The sequence below is a fragment of the Poecilia reticulata genome, chromosome 2, assembly GCF_904066995.2.
Source record: "Poecilia reticulata chromosome 2, P_reticulata-male-v2, whole genome shotgun sequence".
NCBI classification, from domain to species: Eukaryota; Metazoa; Chordata; class Actinopteri; order Cyprinodontiformes; family Poeciliidae; genus Poecilia; species Poecilia reticulata.
In genome coordinates, this window is record NC_088831.1 from 9,756,127 (window position 1) to 9,782,340 (window position 26,214).

Consider the following 26,214-nt stretch of genomic DNA (forward strand, 5'->3'; position numbering starts at 1 on the left):
TTTGGTAAATTTAAGCTGGTGACGTCCTAGTCCGAGTTAGACGACAACACAACGGGACAACAACCGATGGAAATGAAATGTGTCACAAAAGGAGCCCGGAGGGACGACGGCTGCTAAGTGATGCTAGCTGGTAAGTTTGCTTATTAATTATCTTCATTTAATTATAAACAGTGCAGTAAAGATATATAACTTGGTTTCTTAAATAATTATTTTATCAATTTTATTGTGACTTGTATGATTATTACTATAGCAATCATCATGTTATAACTGCATGGAGGCTGTTTGTTGCGACTTATACTTTAATTCATAAACTAACCTGGTTTTAATTAAGCTCCATAAGACAAAGAGACTTTGATATTGTGAGGTGGTTGCTGTTCTAACTCGTTCATCAATGATTTTATATTTAACATATGTTTGCAGTCTAACTAAGCAAATGAAGATGAAGGAGGAAGCCAGAGAAATCAGGTGTTAGGAAACCTAAAGACTTTCTGTCTCTGACTCCACCAGATCACCAACCAGCTCTGAGGATGAACCTCCACATCGTCTTCATGATGTAAGTTTGTTTTTTCAATGAGGAGCTAGCTACATTTTCAACAACAAAAACTGCTGTTACCAACACTAAGTGCTTAATAAACATAATTTGATTTAAAGGTAACTGGAAAGTTTTTTTCTCTTCTTGTTAATCTAACATTTATATTTCATTTTTTTTATTTGTTGTTGACTTTCAGGGCTCTGTGATGGACTGGTGACCTGTCCAGGGTGAACCCTGCCTCTCATCTGATGGCTGCTAGAGATGGGCACCACCAGCCCCCCTCACCACCCTGCAAGGATCAGTGTGTTCAGATCATGGATGGAAAGATTTTAAGGTAGTTTGTCTCCTTAAGTCCACACTTAAAACAGCTTCATAGTTAATTCCAACATCAACTGATTCTATGACATTGCTGACTATTTTTTTTCTACTTCTAACATAAACAGGCAAAGACACCCAGAAATGTTTTTCCACCCCAGGCATCCGGTCCCAATCATCAGTTCTGATGATGTCACATGCATGGCGAGTCCACAATGTCTTAAAATTGTATTTTTTTATTTGCCATTTTTTTCTGCCTTCTTTAAAATACAAATATTTTCTCTGTTTAATTACTCTATTGTTATTTTTTGTAGGTTTCCGTAAGGTGCAGTGAACGGGAATGTTCTGTCGTTGATCCTCACTTTCATGTTTTATTGTCACACTTAAATTTTCATGTTCATTGTGTTCATTTTTGATGTGTAAACTGATAATTTATGTAAAGTTCATAAAGTTGTGAGTAAAATTGGACAATTTTAAAATGTTGGTAATAAAACAATATTTGAATTACCCTGAACATCTTGTGTAATTAATCTTTCCATGTAATTTTAGCCTAAAACAATGTAAGTACTGTAGTGTAGTTATGCATGTCATGTACAAAATAGGTACGTAGGAATAAAGACTTTCACGAGTAATTAAAATTGTAGTTTATTATCAATAGCAGGAAATCAAAAATAAAAATTAAGTGTAATTTAAAAACATTACTAATATATAATAATAGTATATTTAAAATATATTTGAAGTATATTAAATATATTTTTAATATAATTCTGAGACAGAATTATTATACTCAAAATATAATTATATCAAAATATAATAAAGCTCTAAAATATATTTAAAAAGTATACTTTAAGTACACTTGAAGTTGTTCCAAAAAAGTACGTATAGTATACTAAAATATACTATAAGTTGTAATTTCATACTATTTAAATACTACTAAAGTATACTAAGAACAAAATTAGTTGTTCCAAAATAGTACAGTTTAAGTACATCGATAAAAGTATACTAAAGTATGTTAAAATTTAGTATACTAAAGTATACTTTTTTTCCACCTGGGAAGGTATCATTCCTCAACAAAGAGAACCTTAAATCAAGCCTGTTTTGCAATCATCCTACCGATATTTCATGTCGTTGCAGTTTGCCGTCCTTAAATTAATCTAGAATTGATTGAGTATGTCTATGAGCAACCATTCTATGTTTATTCAGAGCTGAAATCAAGTTAAGAGCTACGACTAACTGTGTTTGCATTATAAATCCCATTGAGAGACATTTCATTGTCCTCCTGCCACTTCCTGTCATCTTCTTTGTCGTTTCTGTCAGTAGTAACATCCGGCTGTTGATCATGTGATGTGAAACAGGAATTTTCATTGCAGTTTTACGAAATACACTAATTGTGTTACAGTGACAGCAGTTCATTTCTTCATTAGACTGGACAATAGTTGCTTTAATCTCAGGGTTTGAGGTACTGCTTCTCCACAGACCAGACATGTAAAGTTCAGGACGACCTAAACTCTACCTGGGCCACCATCTTAACAGGAAGTATATTAAAATGTCTCAGACACTAACCCGTCATGGCCCAATTTAGAGAAATTCAAGAACAGATGTGGAGGGGGAAAAAAAGTCATTGACATTTACTGCTGAGGCTTTGAGACTCTGGTCAATAAAAAAAGAACTCCAGACTTAAATCAAACTGAAATGTTGTAAAGAAGAGTAAGGCCAAATTGAATAATTGTCTGTAAAGATTTATTTGGTTTAAAGTTGGGTTGCTCTTTAAATGTCTACTTTTACCATAAAAGATCCTTAAGTCTTATTGTTGTGGTATTGTTGATCAGCTAAACTAATCAACTACTGCTTTTTTCTAGACAGAGAAGTGCTTTAAAAAGTTTCCTGTTTTGTATTTTTAGTTTTTTCCAAAGGAACCTTTAATCTGCGGTAGTTGTCACAATTTCCCGAGTTAGCAACACACAATCATTTTGACAGAGACGCTACTTGAGTGAATCAAGTCTGTTATTTGTTGTTCTTGATTAAAAAAAAACAAAAAAAACATTGACAGAGCATGTTAAGTTCTAAATTAAACCCTTTGTGGACTTTAGACACAGATCAAAGAGAAAGATAAAGAGGCAGAAGGATTCTACAATGAATTGTCTTTGCCATAAGTCTTGATTTTGTGAGTTGAGTATTGTTTTTCTTTATGCTCCCTTTACCAATGTGAGAAATTCATAGAATTGTAGTTCTCTGGTTTTCCACAGATCTGTAAACCTTTTCATCATGACAGTAACAAGGCCTTTATCTTCCCCAAATTAGGACGTTGAAAAACTGAACCAAGTAAGCTGGCATACGAGCTCCTGCTGTGCCTCGTGCTCCGGATCAGTCCATCAACTTCCTGTTTCTGTCTGGAAGCAGGTTTGTAGCTTCAAGTCTTCCACTAATTGCATTTATTAGCACTTCGTTAACTCTCACATTCCCCCTTTAGAACATTTTTGCAAGCCCACAAAGGCAGGGGGCTCTCTTCTTTGTTGTGTTCACAAGCTACTCTTAGCTGCTGAATGCAGTCAAGCAATTATCTGAAAATAAAAATCTCCATTGATGAACATTCTCCATTTTCTTCTGCTACAATGGAAAATAAAAGCGGGAATTGCAAGAGAAAGCCACAGCAGGTCATGTTGTCCTGATAAATGCAAAAGACGCCCACGCGGGGTTAACGAAGGTCCTTCGGCAGTCGACTGCCAAACAAAGCGCTACTTTTTAATGTGCAACAGGAAAAAAGCTTTTGTGGGAGTCGTTACAGAAAACCGCTCATGTTCCAGGTGAACAAAGGCTTTGCTGACCGCTTCAGAGCTGGTGGTGGCTCAGACTGCTGTCCAAGACGGAAGACGCTAGCTGTAAGAAACACCAAACACTTTACGTTTTTTAGTTTGGTCGAGCGCGTTCCCGGTCTATTCTCCCATGATGCTTTGTTGTAACCCTCTTGTTTTGGATGGCCAAAGTGCTTCTTCCTTTTTTCCCTCCACTGGTGCAGAGGTCGCATTAAAATCAAAAACCAAAGCAAATTTTATTTGATCCTGACTAGCCTGAATGGCACACTGCTGGGATTTAAAAAAAATCAAGACACTAAGGGGAAAACCCGACTTTCCCATTGTTCTCCCACAATAACAACTAATTGTGTTTCAGAACGTTGAGCTATGCGGCCGTCCTCCAGGACGGACTATTGCAATATTAATCCATAACCGCGGGGAATTGTCTCACAGTCCCGTCTGAGTCTGGACTCTGCAGCCAAGCCAGGCCATTAAACAAACCGCTGCTCTCCAGTCTGCTCACGTCGGGCCCCACAGCAGATTGCCCTGCCTGCTCTGACACAGCCCCGCTATTGGCTCGGTGCACATCGGGTAAGGCTTAGACATCATCGGCTTCCTGAAAACATTAAGGCTTTTTTTATTTATATGCTGCTCAGACAGCCCAGCTATAGACTCTTTTGTGCCGAAAAGAGAAGACTGACAAACGGATGGTGGAAAAACTTTAAATTCTTCTTATTCCGACCGAGGCAGGGAATTTCATTTTGGGATGCTGGGATTCGTATGCGCCGAGCGTCTTATCCTGTATTCATACGAAGGAGCAGAAAATCAAATTTTTAGCCTCAAATGACCCAGAACTAATAGTTTTTTTGGGGGGGGGTTTTGGAGTCAATCAATCAATCAATCAATCAATCAATCAAATTTTATTTGTATAGCACATTTCAGCAACAAGGCATTTCAAAGTGCTTTACATAATTAAAATAAAAACAGCATGTGACATTGAATAAACAGTGAGAAAGAGAAAGAGATTTTGAAAAAGATTAAAAAAGATAAAAACATTAAAACCCGCACCCCTTTTAGGACTTCAGTTAAACGTCGTTAAACTGGGACGTTTTCCGGGGGCGTTACATCATTAAAACGTAAACAGTGAGAAAGAGAAATAAAAAAGAAATTAATAAATAGATCAAAAGTAAAGATAAAAACACTAAAACATGGAAGACATCAAAACCCGCACTCTAATCCCAATTTAGCCATTAGCAACTCTAAACAGGTGGGTTTTAAGTTGAGATTTAAAGGCACCCAGTGTTTCAGCTGTTTTACAGTTTCCTGGAAGTTTGTTCCAGATTAGTGGTGCATAGAAGCTGAATGCTGCTTCTCCTCGTTTGGTTCTGGTTTTGGGGATGCAGAGCAGACCAGAACCAGAAGATCTGAGGGGTCTAGACGGTTGGTACAGCAATAACAGATCTTTAATGTATTGTGGTGCTAAACTGTTCAGTGATTTATAAACTAACAGCAGTATTTTAAAGTCTATTCTCTGAGCTACAGGGAGCCAGTGTAGGGACTTTAAAACTGGTGTTATGTGCTCTATCTTCCTGGTTTTAGTGAGAACGCGAGCAGCAGCGTTCTGGATCAGCTGCAGCTGTTTTATTGATTTATTAGTCAGACCTGTGAAGACACTGTTGGAGTATAGATGTTATCTGGCATCCATTTGAAGGGGAAAAAAAATCAACTTGCATTTTTTTTTTCTATGTATTTTTTGCTTTGGAATAACGTGTTCCAGTTGTGACCTGAAAATCCTATTCTGTTGCTCCACAGCTTTGTCAACAGCTTAATCATTTTTTGTTTTTTTTCCAAAGTCAGATGCATTTGGGAGCTTATTCAATAATGACACAAAATCCTACAAGTGCTGCTTTTTGATTTAAAGTGTCGAGTCGTGACCAGTTTCAAAAAACAACTCGTACCCAAGGACTCCTGACTCAATCCAATTTTTTTTATATATATATATATATATATAGAGAGAAAGATCTTTTTTCATCTAGCTGTTTGGCAGAGATCAAACAACATCCATCGCTTGCACCTTAATATTAAGATGTTTTATGAACAAAACATTTTAACAAAAGCGTTGGTTTTTTAGAAACTAAAAGTCAATTAACTGTATCCCAGTGTAGGATAATAATTTTATAAATCATGATTCTTATTATCTCTGGTACCAAGGACATTTGTCCCTATAAAAGGACATTTAAAATAAAAAAAATCTTTGTCCAAAAGTCATTTCTGGTATCTATCCAATCACACATGAAAAGGCTTTTTCAGACTAACTGCATAATGAGTTGCTGAAGACAATTCTGAAAATGGGCTCAAACATAATCATCATTAAAATGATACTGAATGCTCACACCCCAACGGTTAAATGTGACAGACTGTCACTGCTGCAACAAAAGTTCCTCTTTTTGCCATCCAATTCATCAATATTTAGAGGTCTTTATAGTTATTTTACACATAACTTAGTGCTAATGTCCTAAACTAACATTCACAAACTAGCTAGCTAGCTCACCAAATATATCCATTTTAGCTAGCTCATCAACTAGCTAGCTAAAGTGGATATATTTGGCAAGCAAACAATTAAAATTCAAAAATCTTGAGTAAAAATGATCTCGTTTCTGGATATTATTATAAAACAAAAATTAAAAACAAAACGGAAACGGTAAACAGCAACATTATCTAATTGCTTTTTATGTTTTTTTCACACAAAAAAAACACATAGTAATATAGTAATAAAACATCATATATTGAATATATTCTGGAACAATTCTGTTTTTATAGCTACATTTGAGCAGTAACAAAATAAATTTAAAGTTTGGGTGCTTATTGCTCAGAATATTGTTTCTTTGTGCCATTTTATTCTTACAGTGCAACAGACCTAGCGAGCTGATGTTTGCACTGTTGCCATCTTATTGACATTGTCTGTAAAGGGGAAGTGTTTTTTAAAGAAAAAAAAAAACAACTGCCAACAAATGTAGCAACATTTTCTGATGAAATTGAAGAATTTTGTAAGCAGCTGAACACAATCTTTATACAGACCTCACGCAGTCACATCTGCTCCCTCTGCATTCAGATGGCTAACAAATGACATGTTGCTGCCAGTGGTTGTTCCTGACTTCTCTTTTGGAAATACAGGTACTTCATGCACTTTTAGGTTGTTGATGTCAATGAATTTTAATGACTAGTTTCAACAATATGGTAATTAGGCATGATTTAGCCCTATTTTGAACCATAATCAGCTAAGATAAGACTTGCAAATGTGTCTTTGTTGCCTATGTTTATTCAGGAAAAAGCATGCAGGCCAAAAAGCTTATCAAACAGAAAGTACATTCTGAAAAACTGCCACATTTTAACATTTTAGTTGTCCTCCACACCCACCACCTTGCTGTCAAAAGAGGAGCCGCTTTGCTTTTAAAAAGTGGCATCTGTGTTTTCTGCAGCTGAAGAAGCAAAACGTCTCCATGGATAAGAGTGAGACGGAGGCATTTGTGGCTGTGCGCAAGCTAACCCTGCTGGAGACGCTGTTCTGCTTCAAGAAATCAACCGGAAAAGACAGACGGATTAGACTGAATGTCTCCATACAGTAAGAAGAAGCAAATTAAGCTACAAATAGTCCCATGTTGTCTTTTCGGCTCACATTTCCTATATTAAAAATGACTGGTGTTAACAAAAAGGTTTTTGTCAAAGCCACAAGAAATTGCTAGGTGCCTTCAGAATGGTGTTCATATTTAGTTTTGCGTGACTCACTGTCGTGTTAACAGCACAAAGTTAAAGCTCCACATTGATCCATCTGAGTCACATCAGTCAGGTTAATATCAGCGAAGATTTTCTGTAAATGACCGCAGGCTGGCATTGTGGCAGAATTTGCGGCAGCACACATTAACCTGATCCCACCATAAAAAACAGGCATGAGTAAAAGCTCTTACCCCCAGCAGTTCCGGTGCTGCAGGATGTTAAGTAAATGTCCTTAAAGTCGGTGACTCAACTTCACTTGCTTTAACAGGTCACCCCCCCTCCAAAAATAAAACTGCTCTAATCTTCCTGGAGACTATTACTGATGACACATGCTTGCCTTGGAAAGGCATCATCGCTGATGAAACCGTTAATGCCTTTTTTTTTCCTTCGTAGGAAATTACTTCAAAAATGACCCTAATCGCTGAGCTGTCACCTAAAAAGTTAAAAATCCTATTTTTAGGACCAGTGAGTTGAATAAACATGAAATCAGAGGAAGCGTGGAGATGACGGATGCTATTAAAAGCAAACTATTTTCTGCAACGTCTCTTTGGTTCATTGGGGTTGCTGCGAGAGAGTGAGAGAAAGCAGCACTTAAAGCAGAAAACAGTCTTTTAAAACAGCCTGTCTGTTGCATGTCATGAAAATGTCCATAACTAGCTAAGATAGTCAGTAGCATTCCATCTAGTGTTTAAGCAACGATGCTTAAGCTAAAATGAGCTAAAATGCTATGATTAGCTAAAATGCTGACAGTAGCATGTTGACTAACATCGACTTAAACCAAGCATGAGGCACCAAAAACGTAAAAGCTAGCTTGCCCAGTTTAGTTGGTACTTTACAACAAACTGCAGAACATCCACAGATATAAGATTAGAACTTTCATGTTTTCTTGTTAGAAGACAGGATTCATGTGGAGTGGATGCTAAATAAGTTGCAAAAGACAGCGTGAACTCGTCAACGGATTACAGACACATATGTCACGACATTGCCGCAGCACTGAACATGAATAATTAATGTCCATTCAAGGCAAAAGGGAAAAGAATCGAGACAGAAGGATAAGATTTCCAAGAGCCAAGGAGTGAAAATCTGTCCCAAACATCCGACTGGTGCATCTCTCGTATAAAGCAAGTAGCCATCTCCCAGTCATTACATGTAGATTTTGGCACATCTTCTTAAAACTGTACTGAGTGAGATATTTGATAGTGTTTTTATATGTGTAATTATGGAGAAAGAAATTAAAGAGAACTCTGCCTTCTGTTCACACACTCCCCAAAAGGCCTGGCTGATCCACTCTCTGGGGTCAAGTAAACAAAAGCTTTATTGAAAGGAACAATTTCTGAGCCCACGCACTATACACACACACACGCACACACACACGCATTATAAGAAAAGGCGAGAAAGAATAAAGTTCTTCAACAGGCAAATGCTAGAAGTGTTGCCCGCATCCTCCATCAAGAACATTCCTCCAGCGCCTGATGTCTATCCAAATGGCTCAGTGACGCCGCTAAGGTGTCCGTGTCTTTTGCCCGAGGGAAAATATCCATTATCCTCCGCGCCTCCTTGTTTTTCTTGCCTCGCGGGGAAATAAACGCTCAACGATCCGGGGCTTTCACCTCTACTCTGATAAAGGTTATCTTGGCAATTTAGTGCCGGCGATATCGCATTATGGAGAGAGTTATGAGGCGGAAATCAAATTTTGCTCCCAGTGACTCTGAGGAGAACAGGGTGGGGGATGAAAGGTGTAGGGGAGTGCACAGTAATGATATAGTGGGAAATGGGGTGTGTGTGTTGTACACAAATGTTGGCCTGCACGTCTTCTATTTTACTCTGTCTAGACTGGAGAATAGTGAACCATACAGCTCATATATTTATGAGTTTGTAGCCAAGATGTTTGAAGGATTTGTTGAATCTTGCTAATAAGTCCCAGGGGTGCAAGTAGGCATTTACGGGTTGTGATCTGCCAACTGTTCTGGTGAGCAGCAAGCTGCAGAAGGTAGAGTCATTTCTTTATTTGAGATCCAAAGCAAGAGGTGTACAACCCTAACATCACCCTAGTTGTAAATTCAAATCTGTGCCACAACTTGATTCAATACGTTGAAGTCAATCAAAAAGCAGTTTTAGATTTAGTGTTTTAAAACATTTTTTCTTCTAAACTCTCGGGGAGAAAAAAGAAAAAGCACATTCCTCCACCTTACAACTTTACTACGTCGGCTGTTACTGTATGGACAAGCAGACACCCGAGTGAAGCTGATAACTTGTTATAACGCGGTGTGAGGAGTGACACCTCCTTCCCTTGCACAGGAAATTAGAGAAACATTACTTTCGGGGGCAATCAAGAGAGAGAGCCTGCAAAGCTCACCGCCACATCACACCTTCCGTGTTTGTCGAGATACATTATCACATTATTATATTCACAGTTTACCCTGCTCCCTGGAGAGCAAAGAATTGCTCCATAGCCAGGCTCTTTGTGCCAAAAAAAAGGTTGCCATGACGATGAGATTTCACTCCTTCCCCTCCACCCCCCGCCTATCCTTCAGTTTCAGCACATTCGACTCTTTCTACTCCTTCATGTGCAATTATGACGAAACGACCATTGTGTTACGTTTGCCCAAGGATATCATTAGATCTGCAGCTATAAATTACAAGAAACTGTTCTTCAGACTATAAAATAGGATTATACAAAAGCAAATGCGTGACTCCGCCACCCCGAGGTAAACACTCAGAGCTCGGATTTCCATGGGAAATTGTTTATGTGACGGCGTTTCCCCCCCCTCCCGTTTTCTTGGAATAAATATGTATTTTTAGGAAAGCGAGGGAACATTTTTCATAATGCATTGTACACCCAGACTGCAGTGCCATGAAGAATCATGTAATAGACAGAGAGCGAAAGAGAGAGAAAGAGGGGACAAAACTGCCTCTGTTTGAATGAAGCAAACAAACTGAGCTGATGAAATTCCTTTTTGTTTCACGTCAGAACAGATTTCATCAAAACCGTGATGTCTGCTTCTACCAGCATCTCAGTTCTGCCCTATAGAGGAAGCACACTGAAGCCTAAATAGCAGGTAATTGTACAGACAAAACACGCTCAAACACAGCAGCAAACAAACCCTCTTCTCCACTCCTCAGGGACCTGATGATATCTTCTTTTCTCTATACTCCCGATCTGCTGCATCTATAAACACTATTATTTCTCTTCCTTGCTTCAGCGGGTATTTGTAGCCAACTGGCTCCGTCTGTCTGATGGAAAGCTATGCAGAGTCTGAATCTGTTGACTGTTTCTTCCTCTCAGAGGAGAGGGGGGAACTCTCCAGTGTAAAAATGCTACATAAATCCTCAGGACAAGGTACTGGAGATTTAAGCAAAGTTTCGTATCAATCCATTTCCTATAACTGTGTACTTTCTTAGTTTTACGGTGCCAGAGAAAGTACTTTGCCATTTTTCTTTGGATGGGGTCTGACGGATATATTGCTGTGGCTAATTTTCTACACTGTGCTCTTTGCTTGTCTTTTCCGTAGATAGTTTGGCTGTCTCTCTTTCTTGGGCTGGGTCACTGGCAAAGTCACAAGTGCCACTAACTTCGTGTACCATACTTTGTTTTCCTTTCCTATAGGAAGCACTTCTGACCCACTAGTTTTGTACTTTCCTGTGTCTGTTTCCTTGACAGAACCATTTCCTGAGCTATCGCTGCTAATAACCTTCCATATTGTTCTCTGTGTTTTTTGCTTTCCTACAGAAAGTACCTCTGGCTCAGAGGTTTCCGTGTTCAGTTGTGTTTCCCGGACAAAACCTTTGATGGCCCTGTCGCTTCCGTCTCTTGTCTCTTGTCTTTGTGCAGTCTGCTTCTTGTCCTCTCAACTTGCCTTTGGTTTTGTATCCATAGGTTGGTGCTACTGGAACTGACACACTGCCAGAATAGAAAACTTTATCTACAGGGATGGATGAAATCAGCTCTTGTTTAGATAGATTTGTTTTTAATCAATGTGCATTACAAGAGCAACTTAATTTGACATTGTAACTTCGATTGAATTGGATGTCATACATCATCTATTTGCCTTGACAAGATTTTTGCAGTGTATTGGAGCAACATGATTAAATAGAATCAAAATACAAGTGCTGCGGCAAGAAATGGTCTGAGTGTATGTAATTCATATTTTTTAGTCTGAGTTTATTTTGTCCTTATGGAAAGCCTTTGCTGCATATCACAGACTAGACAGGCAAATTTGACCTTAGACATGACGCGTATGCGAAGTGCTTTAGGAAAGTTGGGACTTGTGCGTCTTTCTAAGAGAGTCTATTTTAAAGTTCTGGCAGACGATCAGACATGAATTTATGTACTACATCACAACAGTGACCCCAGCTGGACAACCTAAATTCTTGGATATAAAAGAATAGATGCACCTTTCTGTTTTGTTATTGGTATTCTGCTTCACAACACAACACCTCCCGCCGTGATCATACCGCCGACTTTTTCCATCACTTCACCGAGAGACAAAAACCCACAGGCTTTCGCCGTAGACACTTTTCTCTCTGGCTCGGCACTCTGGTAGAGTTGGACGGATTAGATGTAGTATTTCAGTGTCAGAAGGAGCATCTGCACTGTCTGTGGCCGGCTTTATTCCTTGCCTGGCTCTTACTTTGTTCTTTTCTCCACTCCAGCCGGTCCCGTTGAGCTCGCTCTCACTCGAGAGCTTTCATGGGAATCGAGTACAGAGAGCCGAAGTGTGCAGGGTGAATGCAATATGTTTCTCCCTCCGTATGCTCTCACAAAGAATGGAGTGGCTTTCTTTTGTGGTGTCGAAGCACAAGCAAACTTCCACATGAACAGCGACACTGTGCTTTTCATGAGTTGTGAATGCAGCTACGTGAGCCTCCTGAGGCTTTTGCAACATCTCAGTTAATGCAGATCTGGGACACTTTTCAGAGCATGGATGTTTTTTTTCCCTTCTGCTAAGGCTGAATATATTTCTACAGATACAGGCTTAGCTTCCTCTTGGGTAGTATTGTTCAAAACCTGAATTTATTTTCTTTTAAGAAAGTGGGATTTAGCTGACTTTGCATACCCTACAGCTAATGAGCTTAATAAATATGGTTAACTGTAGTCCAGGAAGCAAATGTTAAGGAGCCCACGGGTCTACGTAGACAATCGTTGTGTGTGTGTGTGTGTGTGTGTGTGTGTGTGTGTGTGTGTGTGTGTGTGTGTGTGTGTGTGCGTGTGTGTGTGTGTGTGTGTGTGTGTGTGCGTGCGTGTGTGTGTGTGTGTTTGGGGGCAAGATGTGTAATTTTTCATTTTGCTGAAGGGACTATCTTTGGAGGAGGAGCAGTCTTTGCTTCGCATCGGATTTCAAGTGCCAAAAGGATATTGAGTCAATGTGTAATAAATATCCAGAAATCCCTGCAGGAAAAAAAAAAGTAGAAACCAGTAAATTCAGTTTATAACAGGATCAAACATGCCGGTGGCAAACGGAATAATAAATAGGGGAAAATGAATTAAGATCACTGGAATAAGGGGAAAAAAGAAAATACATTACATGTGCCTACTTCAAATTAGATTAATTCCCAATATGAAGGCTGATTCATTAATTTAGAATGTCATAAATAGTAATGCCCAACTTAATCGTGTAAATGCATAAAATATTTATTGATGGCAGTTCTATTCAAAATGTCTTTGAGACACCCTGAGAACAAAAGCTAAACACAAGAACTCACTAAAGTTACAAAAATGCAGGTATCTGGAATAGTTGAGTTCAGTTTAGCACTGTGGCTATAAACAAGGATTAACTTATCAAAGTTGTAGCCAAAATTGCACCATTATTACTTTTTTGTTTGTTTTTGCTCTCATTCTCTTTGAACCATCTATGTTAGCCATTAGTTAGCCACTTATGCTAGCATTTAGTTAAATAGGTAAGCTAACCATTAGCTAGCAAGTTGTTCCAGCATTTATTTAACCTGTTAATTTACCCATTAGTTAACCAGCTGTGCTGGTATTTAACTCTCTAAATTAACAGTTTGTTAGCCAGCTATGCTAGCCGGGCATGTTAGCTACTTCTGCTAAGCAGCTAAGTTCACCATTAGTTAGCCAGTTGTCCTAGCATTTATTTAATTAATGCATCCATTAGTTTGTCAGAAATGCTAGTATTTAGTTAATTACTTAAGCAGCTATGCTAGTCAGGAATATTAGCTACATCACCTTACCAGTTATGTTAGACAAGTCTGCCAGTAATAATATCTATTTGAGACCACAAGCCTTCTCATTAAAATGTTGCTGGAGTCTTCACCTCAGCAGAACTTTCTTTAGAAGTGAGTCTAATGTTAAATTAGTCTTAATTAAGCAGTTGGGCAATTAAAAAAATTAATTAAATAAATGAGGGGTTCTCAGTTCAGTCCAATATTTGTGTGGACTCTTTCACACCTAAGGCCACTGAAGGATCACAAAGCAGCAGTGCAGCGGTTCGACTTCCATCAGACTGCCATGCGAGAGCCAGAGAGGTGATGGACCTGTAGACCCTTTCCTTTTACAAAGCTATTTCTAACAGTTCGCACAGTCGCTGTCTGACAATCCAGACACAGTTCATCTCCCGCAGCAGCGGGGGTTTAAGTTTCATTTCAATTTTCTCTCCTTTTTATATGCCCAGGTTTCTACCAGGCTCAGCAGGGGTGAGAATCACTGTTCAGGGATTCTGCGGAGAGGAGAAGGAAGGCCATTGCTCGTGGCGTGGTGGCACGGGCTTTTTGGAAGTGCTGTAACTCAGCCCTCATTAACGACTCCACTCCCAGACCTGGCTGGCTCCACAGCAAACAGACATTTATCTTGCTTAGGTCCGAGAGAGCATTTGATGAATTTTAAGGCCTCTAAAAGAGCAATTCAGATTAAATTTAATTAAGCCGCATGTGAGTGAGGATTGTTTTTCTTTTTGATCGCACCAATTGTTTGCTAGCATGTCGTTAATGTTGTAATTCTGGTCATTTTGGTTCCGATCTTTTGCTTGAAAAGTCTCCAGATAAGTCAAACTTCAGTTTGAACTTCAGTGTCCAGCAATGAATACTTATACCACTTAAACTTTTTCACATGATAGCAAGGAACTTCAGTGTTTTATTCTGATATTGCATGATACCAACACAAAGTGCAGCATATTTAAGTCGAAGTAAAATGGTACAAGATTTTTAAATTTGACCAATAACAAGCTGAAAGATTGGAGATTAATTGGTATTCAGTCCTCTTTACTCCGATACTCCTAAATAAAGTCAAGCCTGTTGATGCAGTATAGCAACTTATTGGTAAGTGAACTATTTAGGGGGCTAAACATGAATCGTTCAAATGTAAAGTGATTAGTTTTTTATGTTTTTTTAAGTGAAAAAATTTGAATACTTGTGCAAGGCCGTGCGAGAGATACTTTTAAGGTTCAACATTTGCCTCCGATTTGACGTAACTCCTTCTGAAAGTGCTGAACCGACTAAATTTGCTTCTTTTATTCAAAGTAAGGAAGTAATTGAAGGTGGTCTGTTCTTCTGGGTAGGATCCTACCCAGATGTTCCCCTAATCAGCATGGTTTTACAGTGAGTGTGAATGGAAGAACACTTATTTATCACACCAAATCTTTTTTTCTTTTTTTGCTCATACGCAACGCTCCGCTGTGCAGCTCATCAACATGGCTGCATCTGCAAAGAGGCTTTCCAAATCTCTCGCCGCACCACAGATGTGAAAACCCGCCGCATTTGCTCACAGGTAAGAAGAGGTACGTCTTGTAATGAAATTTGCAGATTTTATTTTTAAAGTCAGCCCATTCTGCAATTATCTCCTACACCTTTTCTTTTTTTTCACTGCTTTATCAGGGTCATTAGAGGCCAAGAGATAATCCCAGCAGCCACAGGGCAAGAGGAACACAATGCCATCCAGTACCTCTGAGAGTTGTGTGGCAATATTTAATTAGCTGATAAGAAAAGTTTTAGTGATAACACTCGGAAGCAACTTTATGAAGGCTAAAAAAAGAAATGGAAAAACTGGATTTTCAGGATTTTCAAGTTCTGTTTCTTCCCCACAAATCCACAAAGAACCTTGTAATATTAATGCACAAGTTTATTAAAAGATGTAAAATTGCTAAATATATATATATATTGCTAAAAATGTAGCATTCACACACATTCACATTCATATTTAGCATTCACACACATTTTGTAGCTAAAGCAGCTTTTGCAACAACCACATCCTCATATGAAGCTGAACAAACCACAGCAAGTGGTTCTATGAAGTATTGACCAAGACATATCTTCTGATTCTGAATCCGAAATGTGAAAACCGTGGATCTTTTTTCTTAACCCTTCCAAATCAAAATCTGTGGAGGATGCTGTATGTGCTCTGGGGGGTGATGGAGGCCTTTCATGCCTCAGAGGCGTTTGGCAGGCCTTTGCTGTTAAAAAAACAAAAAAAACAGCAGCGCTTTAAAACTGAATGAACTGCGGGTAGGAGAAAAGTCTAGAAAGCTTTCTGACCCAGATCCAAGTTAATTTGCCAAGTAATACTTAGAGCTGATTAAAGTGACCTCTGCCTGCAGTGTGGCACCCAGAACTTCATAATTATTCCGTCTGGGATTGATCAGACACTCTATTACTAAAACAGAGAAGAGGAGGGAGAGGACGTCAAAGCTCATTTTTCATTAATGATTTGCTCTTTTGGCTCGCATATATTGAATACAAGATGATTGGTCTTTGAAATAGTTTCAGATCACACTTCCTTGTATCTAACAACGATGTTTGAATTTCCTTTTAAGATGAGAAAATGTCTTCCCCGATCGACATTCCTTTCTCGCATGAGTTTTTAATGTGGAGCCACATGGCCATTTTATTGTTTCTGTTCAGTTATTTAAACAAATCTATAAAGCTAAACTGCAGATTGAAATAATTTGGCATTTTATAGATAATAGAATGGCTCGTCTCACACTAATCTAAATGTACTCTCAAGAGTTAAATTCATTTTTTTTCCATAACGCTGCAGTGCTCTGGATTGTCCACGCGGTGGTGCTGTTCTACAACCATTTACATCAGTTGCAACCAAGTTTGGTTCATTAATTAGTTGCATCGACACTTATTGAATTCCTTTGCCAGTGATTTGCTGCAGCCTGGCAAAGAACCGTGAAAAGGTTGGAAATCTTTCACAGAATTAACCAAGATTAACTCTGAGTCCTACCGAGGGACTTCTTAAGAGTTAAAGGGACAAAACAAGAGAATTCACAAAAATATACACAAAAATATTCATTAAAGTAGGACTTTAAAGTAGTTTAAAAAAAAAAGTTATGACATTTATTAAATGCTTCAGATCAAACTAATTTTATTTTCAGACAAAAAGATAACTTATGTACATATAAATAGCTCTCGGGTTATTTAATATTCTAATGAAAAGCACTATTTAAGCCAAGCTGAGTAACTGATGAATTCTGCTCTCTACCACAAAATCCCAAAGGAGGAATGTTGACTTAGCATTTTACCTACCGGATCAGAGCTGTTGAAAACCACTGCCTGTAAAAATCAGACAGCGGCGTCGTTATTCATTCGCCACCAAACGTACAACCAGGTGTTTCACAAGCTTTTTGTGTGCATTGTTTCCATCATCTCGAGGAATTTAACATGGAGGCGATACACTTTTTGAATCCTGTTACATGTTTGGCGTCGTTTATAAAAGGTGTAGTGGCTCTACATAAATACCAGGTGGCGTTTTTATTGGCGCTTTTGATTTATGTCCATAATAATGGTGCAATCGTTTTTTACAATCCAGCTGCAACTTAATACACATCTGCAGGCATTTATAAAGTATGTAGTGCTAAATAAACAGCAGGTAGTACATTTAACATTGTTTATATAATACCAGATAGTGGTGGATAGAATGTGATTAATGACCAAGATGGTTGTCCATATTTAGCCAACACCTGGTGGCGCTAAGCGTTTTGAACGCTGAGTGGCGCTAACTACACGTCAGGTTGCGCTTATTAGGCATGGATTTGGCGCTAAATAACCGCAAAGTGGCGCTGGTAAAGGCATGATTAATGTCCAAAATGACTTGCCATAAATTTTGCTCGTAGGTTTATTGCTCAGAGTATAAACTAATATAAACAGAGGTCCTGTTACTATCTAAAAACTTTTTTTTCCCCACAGCAGCATAACTGAGATGTAACGTGGCAAGTTGAAAAGTGGGTCAGGAGCGATAAGAAGTCTCGAGACTTTCTTGAGGATCACGCAGGACTCGTGTTTCCTCAACAGTCGGCCGGCAGCGGGTATAATTGATCAGACTGGGTGTGAATGGCTGCTCCTCAAGCGGCCAATGGCTGAGCACCGGATGCGAGATATCCGCTGCAACAACAAGCACTCTGTTCCCCCCTCCTCTCTCTTCAGCTTTGACGCCATGTACGGCCCAAATCCCGACCTCCTCTCCGGAAAGCGAGAGAGAGAGAGAGAGAGCGAAAAAAAAAAAACATGAGAAAAAATAGTTTGTGACCCCTCATAGTGTGTCGGATAAAACACGCCGAGAAAACCACTTGTAAACTGGAGTTTTGGTTGTTTTTTCTTCTGCTCTTACTTTTTTTTTTTTTTTACCCCTCCTTTCTTAAAGGAGTCTGTTAAGATTTACTCCGGCTGATGTTTTTAATGCCTCGTGCTCTTTCGCAGAACATGGGATTTACGTCCTAACGCAGCGCGTTGGGGAAAAATAAGCGACGCTTGGAAACTTTCTCAATGGATTTTGCAGACCGCTTTCCCGGCTGAGCTGCAGGAGTAAGGAAGAAACTGGGACTTATTTTACCTGAGCTGAAGCTAAAAGTGACGAAAACACGGTGAGTGTGAGCCTCTTATGGCACGCGCACGGACGTTTAGCTTTCAGTCAGAAGTGCTTTGAAAACTTAATTTGCCGTTTTAATTTAAAAGGTAAGATTTCTTTATTAAAAAGTTGCAGATTTTTCACTTAAATTTGTGGTATTTTATGTGACTGACCAACATAAAGTATTGCAGAAAACCCTAAAAAGGAAAATATCTCGGGTTTTAAGTGTGAGCTGCATATATCCAGTCCACCTAAGTTCTCTTTAAATATTTGGAGAATGTTTCTCCAATTCTTCTTTTCAGATTTGCTCAAACTCTCTTAGACTGAACAAAGAGCATTTGTAAACAGCCATTTGCAAGTGTTAGGTTTGCATCTGGGTCATTATAACTATAATATACTTTGATAATAATCATTCCCGAGCTGGAAGGTGAACCTTTGCCCTAATCTTGAGTCATTTGCAGCCTCCTTCAGGATTTCACATAGGATTGTCCTGCATCCACCTTCCCATCAACTATGACCACTTTCAGCGTTTCTGCTGGGCAAAAGCCTCCCTGCAGCACCATTCTGCCACCACTGTGGCGTGTGCAATGTGATGTACAGTATGGCTTTCCTTCCACACAGGGTGTTTTGCATGAAGGCTATTCTGAAGTTCACATTATTCTGCAATTTTGCTGTGTTCCCCTCGTGGGATATAGCATTTCTAACTTTAACCGAGCTTTAAACTGCTTAACAGCTTTCCTCCTGATTTGTCTGATTGTTCACTAATGCTCGCTAACACATCAGTGAGGCCTTCACAGAGTCGCTGGATTTATACCAAAATGAAATTATGCACAGTTGGACTCCATTTACTAGTGATTTCTGAACGCAAATGCCTGCATTGGCGCTCTATATATCCAAATCGCACGTTATTCGTAGATCATTTTAAAAGAAAAATCTACCTTTCTCTCCATTGAGCAATTATGCACGTTTGTATGCCCCTACTTTACACCACCACCACCCCCTGCTTTCCGTCCCACCCACTGTAGTCAACATGGCCTGTGCTCCAGCCCCCAGAAGTAGATGAGGGGGCCAACACTCTGACAGCCGTCAGTCTGAACATGCCTGCAAACCCCCAGTTGCTGGTTGCTTTGCACCTTTGCAACTTTGTGCTCTGGAGGCCCCAGACTCACAAAGTCTGGGACCTTCACAAAAAAAAAGATCTTTGTACACATTTATCTGTTGATCATGGGAAGAGCTGCACGATATAACACAAATATCTGGATATTATCACACAAACGAAGTTTGACAGTATTTATGAGAGAAGATGTAAATCAAAAAACACTAGATGAGCAAATAGTTTTTTTTAAGCTATAAAGCTACAAACATTCCTATTGTTGCCAAATTACTAACATAATTTTTATAATATCATTACTATTTTAGGTAGTAATTAATACTTGTCGGTAGTGCTGACCTACTCGTTTTAAACTAAGATTAACAAGCTCACAACTAGTTACTAGTGAATTAGTTGATGCGTAGCTACACTGCAGTCACTGTGTTAGCTTAACAGCAGTGACAGGTGGTGATTTTGTTGGTTTCCACATCATAAAATTGTAAATAATTGTCTATGCCTTAACTGAATGAAACAAAATACGATCTTTCATGTTGAAACACTTCTCTGACCAAAAACAGATTAAATTTCAAATGGAAATGATATAAAATGTAAAACCTTTGCACTCTAAATTAGCTATTCTTAGAGGTTTTATCACTGTAACTCATTATAATACCCAACTTCCAGATGAAATAAGCTTATATGCAGCAATACGTGCGTGGGCACAAAAAGGAAGTTGACCAGGATTGAACGTGTTGCCTGGCTGCAACAAAAAGGATCAAACAACAGAAAACAACAAATTAATCGGAACTCTGGTGAATGTTTCCTCCCACTGGTCGAGGCCTACCAAGACCTAAAACAGTTTTGCCGTAGACCCTTTTTGTTGCAGTTATTTTTTATCTTGTCACTCATCTGTTTGACAGCATGGCAATGCAAAAATGGGGTCAAGAAAAGGGATGGTTGTCATGCATCTAACCAAAGTACATCATATTTTATTATTTTATTCAAAATGAGTTGTTCAGTGTGCCGATATGACTCTATCCCGGTTTTTTTGCTGACATGCAATATTTAGTGTGCCCTTCATGTGTCAGAATTCGCTTCAGTTTTCTGTTGAGTCTTCTCTTTGACTTGTGTCTGTCTTTAGTATGGCTTCCTCCAACGCTCAATAAAACCGTGTGAAAAACCTGAACTTTGATCACCACAAATTGCAGTCTTTGAGAGAGAGGAAAAATTGACCCAGTTCAGCTTTAGATTAGAAATCAAATGGCTTTTCACTGGTGAAGCAAGATTAAAGGTGAGTGTTTTTAAGGCTTTATCAAAGAGAAGTACGAGAGTAGAGGAAGGGAATTTTTTTTCTCTCTCTTTGGTAATGGTTATTCAAAGCTGTCATGGTTGAAGGAAAACAGGAAGTTTTTAACAAACAGCCTTCAGGGAAGCATCTGCATTCAGATGAGATATTGCTTCTAAAACATAAAGCCTGGCTGTGGAACTTGCTATGGCCCCGAGCAAACAAACTTCCCTGTTTCTGAGCGCACACAAAGAGCCTCTGTAGCTTGTGGCTCTGGAGACTCCACTCTCGTGTCAGACTCTGAATCTGGTGGTCCAAACAGATGGTGCCTCGTGGCTTTTAGGTTGTTTGAACAACTATGTAATCAAATGGATCCATCTCTCTGACGAACACTGACCTGTGTGTGGGGCTCATTTTCATAGCAGTGCTTGTGCAGATATCTGTTATTATTTGCATGCCGTTATTTGCAAGCCTTGTCTAGCACGGATAAAAACGTTCCATCTCTCCAACAGGAATTCAGATGTGTCCCCAGCCAGCTAGAGAGGCCCTTCAGTCCAAAGATGGATTCCAGAAGTCAGAACGACAGCGACGGAGGAGGAGGACGCCATGGAGGGTTGCCGTCATTGACTGGATTGGCGAACATGGCGCATGACGAAGGTAGAGCACAATCCTGGTCTCTGCAAACCCTAGATGCTCCGTCAGATCCTGGGCTGAACTGCAGGTTACGGCCACACACTCCACCAGTGTTATCTCTGGATCAGATAAGAATAAGCGGTGGTAGTAATGAATATACAGACGGGCCGTCGGCTGCTCAAAGGTCTCCGGCCACCCAGCAACGGAAGACTGAGGTGGTTACATCAACAGGTTCAAGGACCAATGGACAGCAAGAGACCGAGGAAGAGGTGTCCAACAACCTCCGCAACCTGCATTCAGTGACTCACCAAGGGAATGCAAATGCTCCCATCTCTTCAAGAGAGGGTGTGTCTCAGTCTTCCAGTGTGGAGGACTCCCAGAGCAGCATCCGCACCAGCGCAGGGAGCGGTTCTTCGGGTCAGCGACTTCTCGGTGGCCCGGTGAACAGCAACGAAATAATCAGAAACCAGCCAAAACGAGCTGATTCTGAGGAGCTGAAACCCCTGAACGCAGAGTACAGAGACATAGAAGCAATCCCAGGCAGCAGGAAGCCTTTAAAAAAGGACAAACACTCCAACAGATGCGAGTCCTGCGGTCGGTGCAAGTGCTCAGAATGCGTCCAGCCGAGAGCGCTTCCGTCTTGCTGGATGTGCGGCCAGCGCTGCCTGTGCTCTCCAGACAAGGCCGTGGAGTACGGGACGTGCGTCTGCTGCCTGAAGGGCATTTTCTACCACTGCTCCAACGATGACGAGGACACCTCCGCGGACAAGCCCTTCTCGTGCTCTCAGTCGCGCTGCTGCGTACGCTGGACGACCATCGCGGTCTGCTCCTTCCTCTGCCCTTGTCTCTTGTGCTACCTCCCAGGTAAGGGGTGCCTGGCCATGTGCCAGTGCTGCTACGACCGAGCCGCACGACCCGGCTGCCGATGCAAGAACCCAACCCTAACCCGCTGTCACGACGACAGCACAGCGACGTAGGCCAGGATGAAATGCGACATTGATTGACCAACTCCACACTGAGTGAACTGCAAAGTGTCAAGTTGCACAATTTGAGCCATGTAATAGCGCCATTGTGGCTGTTGTCTTTATGTCCACCGGACATGTCAGGAAAGGCTCCCATGTATCTACTTTGAATGCAAATTTATTAAAAGAAATGTTACTGGTAAAGGCACTGGAGGTGCATTTACTCACCCTAGCATTAGGAGTTTCACTTGAATGGTCAACCAAAATAAGCACTCCACATTTAAAGGTATGGCATCTATTTAACTACTGTTATATCTTTTCACTCAAGTGCCGTGATGTTTCCTAATACAGTCCAAGCAGATAGCTTTGGGGTTTTAACATTTGATACAAACTATATTCTAAAAGCTTCTGCTACTAACTGTATGTAACGTAATAATGGAAAAGGGGATGTACAATAGAAAATGACAGACGTTTTATTTTTGTATATATATATGATACTTCAACTGTGAAAGGTTTTCTGCCATTAGAGGCACCTTGATGAATCCGCATCAGCTGCCATTTCTACAAAGTTTCTGCATTCACTGGAATGTCTATCAATCATATTTTTAAATAATTTACAATGTTGGAGATCTTAACCCTGATCCTACCTGTAAATTGTACAGTGACCTTATTATTTGAAAAAAAGAAAAAAAATGTTCTAATTCCAAAATTGCCTAGTGTAAAGTTAAAAAGATATATTTATTAAAGGTTTTAATATTTTATTATTATGACAAATATTTATTTTGAGAAAGCATTGTTAAAGACCTCCTCTGTTGCTCGGCAGATTTGACACGAATAGCTCACTATGGATTAGAAGATGAATATATTAATGTATAAAATTAAAAAGCCTTGAAGTCTAACTGAGGAGTGTGATTCTTATTGATGGTACTGAAAAGTTGCTATGACCACAATGAAACAATGAAATGTCACTGCTGTGTAAATCGTATTCCTGTTTTCACTGCTTTTTTGTGTCAGCACAACATGTTTTTTATTTATTTTTGCTATTAACCTAAAAAATAGAACAAAAAAAAAGTTGACGCCTGGTTTTGATCGTGTTGACGAAAATGACATCACAGCTTCTTTTCATCTGGAAAAAATAATAATAATAATAATTTGAATGTATTCAACTCACTTTTTCTCAACAAAGCTCCAGGTTAATTTCAAACACTTTTTATTTTCTATTCCTTTTTTTAATTCCCCCCCCTCTCTCTCCCTTTAATCGAAGTTTTGTTTGGGAATTCCTCTTGCGGATGTCCCTGCAGGCGGAACATAAAGCTCCTCACACTTGTTGACAGCGTGCGGACGTGTTTGCAGGCATTCAGAGCTGTGATTGACACGTCGAGGCCAACTTGCTCTTGCTTGTTTGATGCGTCTTTGACTGACGAATGTTGAAAGAGGGTTTCAACATTCGTGGGGGGGGCTTTTTACATAATTATCAACTTTCACCCATTTTACAGAAGGTGTTGGAGGAGACGGGGGGGCAAAAATAAATAAATAACGGGCTGAATCCCATTAGAGGCAGAAAAGGCAGAGTTGATCTGGTGTTTAGTCTTCGCGGCCCTCCTCTCCCTCTGCATTGTCTCAGCTGTGAATGAAGAAGGGAAGCGCGAGTGAGATGGAGGGGGCTAAGGTCGTTTGGAAGAGGGTCCGCTAAGGGTTAAAAGCGTCGCTTTGAATGACAAAGACCAAACAGTTTACCCCCGTATTCAGCCCGGCATGCATTCATCCTGTTCTCAATAGTTAGGGGGTTATTTTGGCTCCTCTCTGGTACCTGCTCCCACTTGGTATTCCCATAGGGAGACGGTGGGGTTGTTGTGGAAAGAGGGGTGGAGGAGGGGGGAGGAACACTGGATGCACAGTGTTGGTTGTTTTTTCTGCTTAAAAAAATTATTTTTCTAAGAGTCCTTTTTTATTTTTAGCTCTACGTAGATTATCCAAGAGAATTATTCAACTGATGAACCAAAAAAAAAAAAAACCTACAAACTGGTTTGATGAAAATATTTGTTTATCCATCGAGCAGTTGCAGCATTTTGGCAGGAGGAGGAGGAGGAGGAGGATGGGATATGAACTGGAAAGAGAGAAACCGGGGAGGGGGGGAGGCAGAGCAGCTCTCTTTGTTGGTTTTAGCCACCGTGGCCCCTGCGGTTCATGGTGTTGTGGGGCAAGAGCGGCCCATTCACCCTGCTCACCAAGGCAGAACGCAGCACAGGAAGACAGGAAGGAAGCAGGGCTATTCTTTATGGAAGCATTGTCTGTCCGTCTGATGGGGCCAGGCTGAAGCAATCAAACGGCCCTGTGAGAGACGGGAGACTGAGGCGGGGGGGTGAGGGCCCACCGTTTGCCTGGTGATGACGGAGATGTGCTCCTCTGTGAAAATATACAACAACAAAAAAATAAATACAAGAAAGCCAAATGCGTCTCTTTCTACTTCCTTTTGCTGGTCAAATTTGAGAGAAAATCGGAAAGCCACGAAGAGAAAAGGTCAACCCGCAATTTGAGTTGACTTTAACTTCGAGGCTTAAAATTGTAACAGGAAAACCAAGTTGCAGGAAAAACTATTTCTGTTTTTAAAGAAAAATAAAATAATTTTCTTTGTTTTTTATGCTCAAAGGAAGGGGTGTAAAACTCATTTAACGTGTAGATAAAAGCAATTCACAAATGAATAAATAGCTGCAGGCGATGAGTATTAAAGTATTAATTATTAATTTCACATATTTTAGCTTTGCAGGATAGAAAAAAATGCTAATATTTAAGCACACAGCTGTTATTTGAAAAGGCTTTATTTTTAAAGTTTAGAGGGCAAAAAACAATGACAAAAAATAAAACTTCTGGATTTGGCCCACAGCCCTCGAGTTTGACACGCGCTCCATTTAAGTTGCACAGCAGGTTTAAATTTCTCATTTTCTCCACCCAGGTGTTCTTCTAAGTAAATAAAAAAACTTACAAGAAGGTGCAAAATTAATTTAAACTACTCTAAAATTTGAGGCATTGTGTGTTTTAATGTCAATAGAAACTATTTTTGTAGCAAAAACAGAGAGTTGAACTGTACTCAAGAGAGCTCACCTCAAACAGCTATTTGAATTTCTGTAAAAAAAAAAGAAAAAAAAAGAAGAGGTAATTAATTTTTCACACACTTTCTAAAAGCAGCTTGAAGAAATGATGGACGAAATGAGACTGGAGAACGACTGTCACTTAAAAACAAATCAGCTCTTGACTGCTTTAGCTATATCAGTCCAAACTTTGTGCTATGAAGTCGGGTCAATAAATCCATCAGAGGTGCTTAAAACCAAAGAGGAAGGGAGGAAAAAAAAAGATAAAAACCTCACACCTATCTCGTCTCTACCGGTGAAAATGTTTTCTCAGAAGCTGAACTTTTCTTTTTCTTTTTTCTTTTTTTTGTTTTCCGATGTGGGCGGCTGAGATGCATGCGTGTTGAGCTCAAAGCCAGAGCGCAACCCCCTCCACCACCTGAGTGTGGTTTAACTTTCCACTGAGCTTTGTCCTCTGCTACTGTCGCACTTTTACGCTTTCAGGCCAAGTCGAGAGTCTTGGGACTGAAACTGGATGAAGTTTGCCCACTCGCAATTAATCTCAACGCTCCCTTTTGGTGGAGCAAAGACAATCGTTTCTGCAACGTTAGTTTCTGAGATGAATGATGTGCTGCTTTTTAATTCGAAACCTAAACCTGTAGCTGCTCAATCAGCCTCCGTGACAGCTGAACTACTGTTATGCCTTAAGAAAGAAGATTACAGCAGCCATGAAAGCAAACAGACACCGACTAGAGAGCGCATCTGCCATAAAGGTTTAGTGGGTGTGTAGAAGACAGAGGGCGTGCAAAAGAGGACGCCATGCTAGAAGCAGGAGAGTCTTTTGCTCATTGTGGAAAATGGGTAAAAAAAAAAAAAAAAAACTGAAATGTGGCGTGCGTTCGTCCTGATAAACTCCACCGCTGGCGTATTCTTGCACACGTGTGCAAGTCTCCCCCTCGCACAAT

The 26,214-nt window shown here is 39.9% G+C and overlaps 1 protein-coding gene and 2 long non-coding RNA genes across 4 annotated transcripts; all 3 read left to right on the top strand.

Moving 5' to 3' along the window:
- Window positions 1–263: 263 nt before the first annotated feature.
- On the top strand, window positions 264–1,079 carry LOC145554119 (uncharacterized). Its single transcript, XR_014090161.1, has 3 exons — window positions 264–553; window positions 729–866; window positions 976–1,079. It is a non-coding gene; the product is annotated as an uncharacterized LOC145554119 (long non-coding RNA).
- Window positions 1,080–6,246: 5,167 nt separating this feature from the next.
- Window positions 6,247–15,402, top strand: LOC108165635 (uncharacterized). Its single transcript, XR_014091433.1, has 4 exons — window positions 6,247–6,813; window positions 7,119–7,261; window positions 10,390–10,472; window positions 15,048–15,402. It is a non-coding gene; the product is annotated as an uncharacterized LOC108165635 (long non-coding RNA).
- A 2,175-nt stretch (window positions 15,403–17,577) lies between these two features.
- On the top strand, window positions 17,578–23,080 carry spry2 (sprouty RTK signaling antagonist 2). 2 transcript variants are annotated; one of them, XM_008428089.3, is made up of 2 exons: window positions 17,578–18,227; window positions 21,099–23,080. In XM_008428089.3, exon 2 carries the CDS (start codon window positions 21,147–21,149, stop codon window positions 22,194–22,196), a length of 1,050 nt encoding a protein of 349 aa, XP_008426311.1. In that variant the 5' UTR covers window positions 17,578–18,227; window positions 21,099–21,146; the 3' UTR covers window positions 22,197–23,080. The 2 variants fall into 2 exon arrangements, with proteins under 2 accessions (XP_008426311.1, XP_008426336.1); XM_008428114.3 differs by lacking the exon at window positions 17,578–18,227 and adding an exon at window positions 19,280–20,985.
- The last annotated feature ends 3,134 nt before the right edge of the window (window positions 23,081–26,214 follow it).